Raw genomic sequence first — 12,002 nt, 5'->3', positions numbered from 1 at the left:
TGTCAAGTTCATGGTGGCAAACACGAATTTGTCAGAGTTCTAATTTTGTCTTAAAAGTTCAAATTTCATCATTGGCAACAAATACTGTCAGTTGTTTTTCTTGAAGTTATTGGCTCACATTGTTCATTTTGGGGAAAATATTTGCCAAATATCCAAGTCTGAATAACAATAGTTCATCTGTCATTTGTTCATTAAAGTAAAAATGGTGTCTTATGAAAAAAGTGGGCAGTTCAACTCACAGCTCAAAAACACAGTGGTTTTCCTTGAGACAATCATCATACTTCAATATGCAGGAGAGGTGTTTTATGCTTATTTCCCATTTTATCACAGAATATTCAAAAGATATGTTTTTAATGTTAAATGAATGTTATTAACAAAATTTAAATTAATAAATCAAATTATAAAATTAATAATTTTATTAGACGTTCCTAAGTGAAACTTTTTTTTTTTTTTTTTAAACTGTGAGTGTGTGGCAGTGAAGAATATAATGACCACTCCCACAGTTTGGTGCCACTGCCTTGATTCATGCTAAGGAGCCTGCTGTTTGCCAACCAGGCCTTTGTACCATCAGTGCAAATGTCAACACAGTGAAAATGGCAAATAACATCTTAGTATTAATTTAAATGTAGTTTTGATCTTGCAAATATTTACTGATGATCTACATTTTGTATTGGCAATAATACAGCCAGAAAGGTGACCGTTTAACTCTTGAGAATTCAATAAGGCAAGATCCCTTAGAGTTTAATGTGGAAATCTTTTTTTGGTTAGAATCCTTTATTGTCCCCACTTTCAAATATCATTGACTTGAGCATCAGGTGGTGTTATAATTTTTGTTCCAGTCGTCAAATATGATTTATCAGACTCATAAGGAAAAGGATAGTCTGTTCTATTTACCCATTTCTCTGCCCTTTCCATTCTTCCTTCTGATGCTTCAAAGTTCCTTCTGTTATTATTTCCTTTCTGTTTTAAGAACTTCTTTTAGCCAATCTTTAAGGGTGGAGCTGCTAGCAACAGATTTCTTTTAGTTGTCCTTTGTCTGAGAGCATTTCTGTTTCCCTCTTATTTCTAAAAGATAGTTTTGCGAGATATAGAATTTGCATTTGGGAGTCTTCTTTCAGCACTTGAAAAATATTATGGCATTTTCTTCTGGCTGCCGTGGTTTCACATTTGAAATCCATTGTCATTAAGATTGCTGCTCCCCTATAGGTAATCTCTTGTTCTCACTGCCAGCTTTCAAGATTTTTTGTCTATAGTTTTCAAAAGCTTAATGGTGGTGTGTCTTGGTATAGATTTCTTTGAGTGTGACCTTTTTAAGTTTAGCTCAGGTTTTTGTATCTGGAGGTTTGTATGGGCTCTCTTCATTTGTTTGTTTGTTTAACCTCTTTTCTCCCTTTTGTTCAGTTGGGTTAATTCTGTTTTTCTGCCCTTAATTTCTCTAGTTCTATCTTCATTCAGCTTTATTTGACTATTGAGCCCATGCAGAGATTTTTTTTTTTTCTTTTATTGTATTTTTCAGTTCCCTAATTTCCTTTTGGTTATTTTTGTAACATCTGTTTTTGTTGTGGTTGGGATTTTTAATTTTTTTATTTGTTTCAAGATTTGTAATTAATGATTGAAGTATTTTAATGATACTTTAAAATACTTGTTAGATAATTCCAACATCTGGTTCATGTCAGTGTTGGCATCAGTTACCATATTTTTACACAAATATTGTGCACCTTTTATGTTTGTTTGCCAACTATTCCATATCATTGTTTAAAAAAAAATTGGCATGACCACATTTACCAAAATACCTAGGGGGGAGGGGAAAGTGGTTGGAAAACAAAGAGAAGACACGGGTCATTTGTGTAAAAATACAAGTAATTGTCTTTTCTCATTCAAATTGTAATTTTCTTGATTCTTACGTTGACGGGTGATTTTTAGTTGTATTGTGGACATTTTGTCTGTTATGTTAGGAGATTCTAGGTTTTATTTAAATCTTTTATTTTATCCAGCAGTCACCCTGTTTAGGTTTACCATGCAGGTCTTGACTGACTTTTGTGGGTTGTACTTCCAACAGTAGTTTTATTTTCAGAGATTTTGTGGTGTTATTTTGATATGCTTGTTTTATTTTTTCCCATTGGGTCTCCCACTGGCCCCTGGTGCTGCCTAAGGGAATAGAAAGGACTCCCTAGGCAGGTGCTCTACACAGCACTTGATGGAGAAGAGTGTGGTGGCATCCCTTATCAATAAACCCAGATGAGGCTCCAGATGAGGCCAGAGAGCCTTGGGACCATGGCATTTAGTACTGGGCCACTAGTTGTGACTGGAAGCCTTTTACCACCTTTGTCAGTAACTCTTGGTGTAAAAGAGGAGTCTGAAGTCTAATAGGGAAAGAATATGCTTCCCTGGCCACCTCTTATTTTCAATTAGTCTTCTTTGCCCATGGTTTTTAGCTCACCTGTTATCAGAGGCATACCCACTGAATCCAGGGGAAGAGTGAGCTTACCTGGGGATCTCTTAGGTTGCCAGGTCAGGGGTCAAGAAACACTGAGCCTGGGTGGCCATCTTCTGTTGCGGGGGGGAATGCAAGACCCCCTGCTACATTGTTGTTCCTTCAGTTTTGGGTCCCAAACTAATCTGACTTTTTCTTATCATCTTTCAGAGTCCACCTTTGGTTGTTTCTTTCATTATATCCATGGTTTATACTTGTGCTTAGCAGAGAGCAGCAGGGAAAAAGAGGTCTAAGTCACTTTTTGAGACGAGAAGTTTTCGGCATGTTTTTTATCTTTTATTTTCCTTTACACAAAAATTGATTTTGAACTTTGGTGTCCAGAATTTATTGCAACAAAAACCTCAAAGGATATGATAAATAAAATAATTTTAACATTTCCTTATTAAATATTTTAATAAAAAAAAATACATAGACACAAATCCAAGATTAATGCTTCTTGTGTATCAAATATATAATGATTGTCCAACAAAGTATATTCCTTATTGTGTGTATAAAAAAGATGTGCTCAAGTTCCATTTTTAGACCCCTTTTCTTTTACATAAAGCAGAGCTTTTTCAGCTGCCATGGTAGAGAACTTAAAGCTGCATTCTTGAGAGAGAAACCATTTGAAATCCTTCATGATATGAGGGAGTATGCAAATGTACATACACAAAGTGGATAATTTTTTTATCATGTTTTTCACATTTGTATTTTAAATACACTTTGGAATGATTGAAATTATTGGTGGACATTCAGAAGAAAATGTTGCCTGACAAAGATACATTCTTAAAAATCTGTATATGCTAGAGTCATGGTTTCATGGGACATCCCAGGTAATTGGCCTAATAATGTGTTTAGTGCTTCTGTTCTACTTCCTAGTTTGTTGTGTAGTGCCTGAGGTCTTAAAAGCTTCCAAGTGGCCATCCAAGATACAATAATTGGTCTCTATTTGCCTGGAGCAACAGAGGAAGAAGGAGAGTCAGGAATAGGAGGAGGAAATGGAATGTGTGGCTAATTGCCTCCATGAACAACAGCCTCCTTTGCCAAAAGACTAGAAGAACTGGATGGTACCCAACTACCATTATTGAACGTTTTGATCAGAGATTCTGTAGAAGAATCATGATCAAAAGGAAGAAAATGTATAACAGAATTTCAAATTTTCACAGCTCTAGACTTTCTGGAGCTGTGGAGACTGGACAAACCCCTGAAACTGTTGCCCTGAGGTAATCTTTAAACCTTAAACCAAAAATATTTCCTGAAGTTTTCTTAAAACCAAACAATTATTTAACTCAGCTAGTTTTAGTAAAGAAAGTCTGCCTTAAACATTGTGTTCTTTTAAGATCTATATGGGATCAAATTGACAACAGCAGCTTGAAAGGTCAGCTAGGAAACTTAGGGGGCAGTGAGTTTATGTTAGTGGGGGAGGAACAACTCAAAAAAGGAGGGTAAAAATGGTTGCACAACTTGAATGTAATTAATATCACTGAATTGTAGATGTAGAAGTTGAATTGGTATATGTTCTGCTGTGTATAGTCTCAACAACAAATAAATTCTAAAAAAAGAACTACACAAGGAAAAAGAAATGAATAAAAAAAGAAGAAAAAGTCCACAGGCCACAAAAAAAGAAAAAGTCTGGGTACAAATGAGAAAGTTGCTATACAAAGAATTTTATTAACAAACATATTTTTTAATGGAAACTATTATTTGTACACTAATATAAAAACAGACATATAACAGTTTAATTTATTTTTTCTTTTCTCTTTCCTCCCCTCATGATACAGTTCATATTCTAAAAATGAATAAGCTATTAAGGTTGCTGAAAAGAAACAAATTGAATCTAAATGATACTTAAAACATGAATAATTTTTTTCTTATTCTGTTCCTTTTCATGGGATGCATCCATATAGAAAATAACCCATATAGAATCTGCATTTCACATAAAGTAGAAACTTCCATGTTACAAATTATAGTGCAGTAAATTACAGAAACTGAAATATTGGCACTGCGAGGAACATCAGAGACTTATCATTCAATGGTTGTTCAATATTTTATTGTGCTTTAGATGTAGGTTTACAGAACAAATTCGTTTCTCATTAAACAATTAACACATATACTATTTTGTGACATTGGTTGCCAACCCCACAATGTGTCAGCACTCTTCCCTTTTCCACCTTGGCTTCCCCATTACCAACTTTCCTGTCCCCTCCTCCCTTCCTGTCCTTGTCCCTGGGCTGGTGTGCCCATTTAGTCTTGTTTTATTTTATGGACCTGTCTGATCTTTGGCTAAAGGGTGAACCTTAGGAGTGACTTCAGTACTGAGTTAAAAAGGTGTCTGGGGGCCGTACTCTTGGGGTTTCTCCAGTCTCTGTCTGACCAGTAAGTCTGGTCTTTTTTTGTGAGTTAGAATTTTGTTTTGTATTTTTCTCCTCTTTGTCCAGGTCCCTCTTTTGTGATCCCTGTCAGAGCAGTCAGTGCTGGTAGCTGGGCACCATCTAGTTGTACTAGACTCAGTCTAGTGGAGGCTGTGATAGTTGCATGTTCAGTTTTTTTTTTTTTTTTTAAGCAGAACTCAAAACAATTTATTTATTTTTTCACAAGACATGTCAGAGCCTTTATCCAGCTAAGACGCATTGTGAATCTTTTTTTTTAATAAGAACATTTTTTTAATTGTACTTTAGATGAAGGTTTACAGAACAAACTAATTTCTCATTAAACAGTACATATATTGTTTTATGACATTGGTTAAATAACGCCATGACATGTCAACACTCATCCTTCTCAACCTTGGGTTACCTATTACCAGGTTTCCTGTCCCCTCCTGCCTTCTAATCCTTGCTGCTGGGCTGGTGTGCCCCTTTAGTCTCATTTTGTTTTATGGACCTGTCCAATATTTGGCTGAAGGGTGAACCTTAGGAGTGACTTCAGTGCTGAGTTAAAAGGGCGTCCGCGGGCCATACTCTCAGATTTTCTCCAGTCTCTGTCAGGCCAGTAAGTCTGGTCTTTTTTTGTGTGAGTTAGAATTTTGTTCTACTTTTTTCTCCAGCTCTGCCTAGGACCCTCTACTGTGATCCCCGTCAGAGCAGTTGGTGGTGGTAGCTGTGGTAGTTGCATGTTCAATATTTTTTAAGCATAAAAACTTTTCTACAAATAAACTCTTATGTAAAAACTCAAATTTCAATGCAAGGAAAAAATGTCAGCCATTTAACAGCCCTTTTCCCAGCTTCAGACTTTAAGGCACGTCCTCAAAACTTCTGAGACTTAAGAAATTTTTGGAGCCCATTTTCCACATAAGGAAAATAAGGCTCAAGGAGGGAAACTTCATTGAAGTTACATAATCACAAGGCATCATTTGTCTAGACATAATGTCAATAAACATGCCATCTCTGGGTCCTTTTTAGTAATTTCCCTCTTGACACCATTTTTTTTTTTTTAAGTCGTACATCTATCTCCATTAACAAAATGAACAAATATTTTATGGTAGCTCCATGAATATCTGATACCAGCCTGTTGCCACGTGTTTGTCAGTTGGTTGTACTGTGAGGGCTTGTGTGTTGCTCTAATACTGGAAACTTTGCCACTGGTATTTCAAATACCAGCAGGGTCACCCTTGGTGGACAGGTGTCAACTGAGCTTCCAGACTAAGACAGACTAAGAAGAAGGACCTGGCAGTCTGCTTCTGAAAAAATTGGCTGGCGAAAACCTTATGAATAGCAGCAGAATATTGTTGATATACTGCCGGAAGATGAGCCCCTCAGGTTGGAAGGCCCTCAAAATACAACTGGAAAAGAGCTGCCTCCTCAAAGTAGAGTCAGCCTCAATGATGTGGATGGAGTCAAGCTTTCAGGACCTTCATTTGCAAACGTGGCATGACTCAAAATGAGAAGAAACAGCTGCAAACATCCGATAATAATCAGAATGTGGGATGTATGAAGTATGAATCTAGAAAAATTGGAATTTGTCAAAAATGAAATGGAACACTTTAAGATAGATACCCTAGGCATTAGTGAGCTGAAATGGACTGGTATTGGCCATTTTGAATCAGGCAGTCATATGGTCTACTATGCCGGGAATGACACATTGAAGAGTAACAACGTTGTGTTCGTCGTCAAAAAGAACATTTCAAGATCTATCCTGAAGTACAACACTGTCAGCGATCGGATAAGATCTATATGCCTACAAGGAAAACCAGTTAATATGACTTATTCAAATTTATGCACCAACCAGTAAGGCTAAAGATAAAGAAATTGAAGATTTTTATCAACTTCTGCAGTCTGAAATTGAAAAAACATGCAATCAAGACGCATTAATAATTATTGGCAATTGGAATGTGAAGTTAGAAACGAAGGATTGGTTGTTGGAAAATATGGCCTTTGTGATAGAAACAATGCTGGAGATCACATGGTAGGATTTTGTAAGACCAATGATTTCTTCATTGCAGATACCTTTTTTCAGCAGCATAAATGGCGACTGTACACATGGGTCTCACCAGTGGACTACACAGGAGTCAAATCGACTACATCTGTGGAAAGAGATGATGGAAAAGCACAATATCATCAGTCAGACCAAGGCCAGGGGCCAACTGTGGAACAGACCATCAATTGCTCATATGTAAGTTCAAGTTAAAGTTGAAGAAAAATTAGAGCAAGTCTAGACAGCCAAAGTACAACCTTGAGTATATCCCACCTGAATTTGGAGACCATCTCAAGAAGAGATTTGACTCATTGAACACTAATGATTGAAGACCAGATGAGTTGTGGAATGACATCAAGGACATGAAAGTAAGAAGTCATTAAAAAGACAGGAAAGAAAGAAGAGACCAAAATGGATGTCAGAGGAGACTCTGAAAGTTGCTCTTGAACATAGAGCAGCTAAAACAAAAGAAAGAAATGATGAAGTAAAAAAGCTGAACAGAAGATTTCAAAGGGCAGGTCGAGAAAACAAAGTAAATTATTATAATAAAATGTGCAAAGGTGTGATAGAAAACCAAAAGGGAAGAACACATCCAGCATTTCTCAAGCTGAAAGAACTGAAGAAAAAATTCCAGCCCTGAGTTGCAATATTGAAGAATTCTACTAGGAAAGTATTAAATGATGCAAAAAATGTCAATAGATGTTGGAAGGAATACTCGGAGTCACTGTACCAAAAAGAACTGGTCGATGTTCACCCATTTCAGGAGATAGCATATGATCAAGAACTGATGGTACTGAAGGAAGAGGTCCAAGCTGCACTGAAGCCATTGACAAAAAACAAGGCTCCAGGAATTGACAGAATACCAGCTGAGATGTTGCAACAAACAGATGCAGCGCTGGAAGCGCTTACTTGTCTATGCCAAGGAATTTGGAAGTCAGCTATCTGACCAGCTGACTGGAAGAGACCCATATTTGTAACCATTTCAAAGAAAGGCAGTCCAACTGAATGAGGAAATTACTGAACAATATTACTAATATCACACACAAGTAAAGTTTTGCTGAGGATCTTTTAAAGCCATTGCAGTAGTTCTTGGACAGGGAACTGCCAAAAATTCAAGTCAGATTCAGAAGAGGATGTAGAACGAGGGGTATCATTGCTGGTATCAGATGGATCCTGGCTGAAAGCAAATAATACAAATACCTGTGTGTTACTGACTATGCAAAAGTATTCAGCTGTCTGGATCATAACAAATTATGGATAACATTGTGAACAATGGGAGTTCAAGAACACTCAGTTGTGCTCGTGAAGAACCTGTACTTAGATCAAGAGGCAGTCATACAAACAGAACAAGGGGATATTGCATGGTTTAAAGTCAAGAAAGGTGTGTGTCAGAGTTGTATTCTTTCACCATACTTACTCAATCTGTACGCTGAGCAAATAATCCAAGAAGCTGTACTCTATGAAGAAGAACAGGACGTCAGGATTGGAGGAGGCTCATTAACAACATGCAATATGTAGATGACACACTTTGCTTGCTGAAAGTGAAGAGGACTTGAAGAACTTACTGATGAAGATCAAAAACCACAGTCTTCAGTATGGATTACACCTCAACATAAAGAAAACAAAAATCCTCACAACTGGACCAATATGCAACATCATGATAAAGGGAGAAAGGATTGAAGTTATCAAGGATTTCATTTTACTTGGATCCACAGTTATCGCCTGTGGAAGCAGCAGTCAAATCAAAGACGCATTGCATTGGGAAAAGCTGCAGAAGATGTCTTTAAAGTGTTAAAAATCAAAGATGTCACTTCAAGGACTAAAGTATGCCTGACCTAAAGCATGGTATATTCAGTCACCTCATGTGCATGTAAAAGCTGTACAGTGAACAAGGAAGACTGAAGAAGAATTGATGTCTTTGAATTATGGTGTTGGAGAAGAATATTGAATATACCATGGACTGCCAGAAGAACGAACAACTCTGTCTTAGAAGAAGTACAGCCAGAATGCTCATTAGAAGTGAAGCTGATGAGACTTTGTCTCCCATACTTTGACAGGTCATCAGGAGCGAAAAGGACATCATGCTTGGTAGAGAGCGGAAAAAGACGAAGACCCTCAAGGAGATGGATTGACACAGTGGCTACAACAATGGGCTCAATCATAACAATGATTGTGAGGATGGCACAGGAGTGGGCAATGTTCCGTTCTGTTGTACGTGGGGTCGCTATAGTCAGAATGGACTCAAGGGCACCTAACAACAACAACAGTATGCTAAAATATTTTATAACCAACATATTGTCTTCATTCATTCATATGCCCATTCACTAATTTGTTCGTTTACTCAGCAAGTAGTTAGGACAGTTGGCCCTCAGATTCAAGCAATCACAGATCGAAAATATTCGGGGGGAAAAATTGCATCATTGCTGATGTGTATTATATAGTTAGGACTGTGGTGGTTGCATCTGTACTGAACACGTACAGACTTTTTTTTCTTGTCATTATTCCCTCAGCAATGCAGTATAACAGCTATTTACATAGCATTTCCACTGTATTAGGTATTATAAGTAATCTAGAGATGATTTAAAATACATGAAAGAATGTGCATAGGTTATATGTAAATAGTAGGCCATTTTGTATAAGGGACTTGATCATCCATGGATTTTAGTATCCGTGGGGGTACTGGAACCAATCCCCCATGGATACCAAGGAACAACTATATACATCTACTTTATATCAGGCATATTTTGAATAACGGGGATAAACCAGTGAACAAATAAAAGTCTTTCGTTTCAGGACACTTACATTCTTATGGAAGAAGAAAGACAATAAACAAATAAATATATGTCACATAGTTGTTAAGTCCTAAGAAGAAAAATAAAACAGGGTGCGGGAGATAAACTGAGAGTGGCACTAATTTGGTTAGAGTAACTAAGCAAGACCTCCCTGATAAGATGACATTTGAACAACTTAAGGGAAATGAGGAAATGAACCATATAGATTTCTGGAAGAAACATGTGGTAGGGAGAGGATACAGATCAGTGTTCCTGAGGTGGGAATGTACATGATGTATGCAAAAACGCCAGAAAGGCCCTTGTGGCTGGAGGCTAGTTGAAGGAGGTGAGGTCAGGTAATGGATGTCTTCAGTTTGAGATTTTTTAACATTTTTCCATAAGTAGTCCAGAGAATTTTCCCAAACTCTCAATTAGTATACCAATTTAAGTAATATAAAGCTTATTCTTGGTTACTGAGTTCTCTGCGTTTTTTCAAAGTTCAGAACACCCTAATCTGATTATAATTGTGTCCTGACTCTGCCATTTGCTAGCCATGTTATCTGGGACAGGTGAGACTGTTTCCTCATCTGTAAAGTGAGGTTCATACTGCCAATGCTGTCCTCTGCACAGAAGTATTGTAGGGGTCAAGTGACTTACTGTATTAGAAATTGTTTCAAAAACTACAAAATGCTTTTTGATTATTATTTCATGGAGAATGGCATGGCACTTTAAGGCAGGTTTTGGGAGATCTGATTGGTCACTTTGTGAACAGGGCTTCCCATTGTGACAACCAGTACTTTTACAGCACATATCAATTTTTGTGTAAATACAAAATTTATGGTGTGACTTTTTCAGATCACTCTTTGGGATCAGAGCCAAAGTGTCCATTAAATTAAATCTTTTGGGAAAGTACTAATGCAGACAATTTATCAAATATATAGGTGGCCATCTAGTCTCATTATCCTTTCAAGGTATCATCATCTGAGTCTTATGAAATGTCTGTGTACCCAAATGTAGAGAATCTGCATTAAGAGAGGTTATGAAACTGGAGAACCAGCACTTGGCTTGCTATTATATGTGAAATTACCTTTTAACATAAAATAGTCAAGCATTTTCATCCACAGAGGTGTTGAAGATATGAGTTGTTTTAGGATTGCCGCAATGTAAAAGTAACATCATTCAGTTAGTCAGTGAGAGAAAAAAAATGAGTACTCTGTATGTGACAGAAACTTCTTTCACATTAGAGACAGAGATGTGAATAAAAGATTTATTTTTATTTGTAGCAAAAAAAATCATATGATAAGTACACTATAATAAAATCTTTAATTTCAAATTAGAGGAATTTTCTAGACAATATGAAGGTAAGTACTCACAATGCAGAAAGTGACAATGAAAAATATACTTAGGATAATTTAAACTTGAAAATATTCAGCTAATGTTTATATAGTGAAATATTAAAATTTTAAATCAAACCATTCAGTATTTTCACATAACAAATATCAAATTCCTGTAAGCCAGTGCTATGGAAACCTGCTTGTTTGAAATTTCGCTAAAAGGATCTTAAGAACTTTCCTGTGATCTTGTTTTAAACAATTTTTAACATAAATATTTGAAATTGAGTAGGGCCAAGAGCTTTTGAAGGTTCTTGTTTGTTTTTTGTATATTTGTTTTGGATTTTGTTTATCTTCCCTCAGCACGTCATAAAAGTTTCTCAAATAACAATGTTTAATCAAAATAATCAAATTAGAATTCTTAGGTAAACCAATTCAGTAGGCTTTGCCACTAGTTTCAAGTGTGTGTTTCCACGTACACAGGTAGACGTAACAGACATTGAAAATGAAGAGAACCGCTACTCTCTCTTTACGGAGCTCCTAGAATCCAGTTACCATGAGGTTGACTTTCAGCACTTGGTTTTACTCTTGCAAGCCTGGCCACCTATGAAAAGTGAAGATGTGTAAGTATTAACATAAAGTTAGCCTAACTAGCTTTCCTTTGTCTAGGCTTTTGTTCTAAAAATGCAGTACCTTCAAAAGAGCCAGTGAAAGGATAATAATGTAGTCAGTATTTGCCTTTAAAGGAAATGAAATTGTTTTTTGTTTTTTGTTTTTTTGAAATACTACAATGTTTTTCCATTTCTCCTTGCTCCTGAACCCAAATATATTATTCAAGAGTCTCAGGCAATGCTTAGTAATAGCATCCTACTTATGATGTCAACAAAACAATTGTGTCCCAGTATTTTCAGCCAAGAATTTTTTGGACTGCCTTTTAATACATACAGCTCGTAGTGCTAACTTGAGAATTTGTATGGAATAAATGACTAATTCTCATGTATTGAAAACATACAACAT

General features: G+C 36.5%; 1 protein-coding gene across 9 annotated transcripts in view; it reads left to right on the top strand.

The window, feature by feature from the left end:
- Positions 1 to 12,002, top strand: part of NBAS (NBAS subunit of NRZ tethering complex) — a 449,992-nt gene that overhangs the window by 399,427 nt on the left and 38,563 nt on the right. For all 9 annotated transcript variants that reach the window (XM_064295047.1, XM_064295045.1, XM_064295049.1 and 6 more), the window contains one exon: positions 11,469 to 11,608. In XM_064295047.1, coding sequence (XP_064151117.1) covers positions 11,469 to 11,608 — 140 coding nt within the window. The remainder of the gene's footprint in view (positions 1 to 11,468; positions 11,609 to 12,002) is intronic.

The sequence above is a fragment of the Loxodonta africana genome, chromosome 12 (genome assembly GCF_030014295.1).
Source record: "Loxodonta africana isolate mLoxAfr1 chromosome 12, mLoxAfr1.hap2, whole genome shotgun sequence".
NCBI lineage: Eukaryota > Metazoa > Chordata > Mammalia > Proboscidea > Elephantidae > Loxodonta > Loxodonta africana.
Note: the sequence above shows the minus strand (reverse complement) of the source record. Positions and strands in the feature narration are given on the sequence as shown.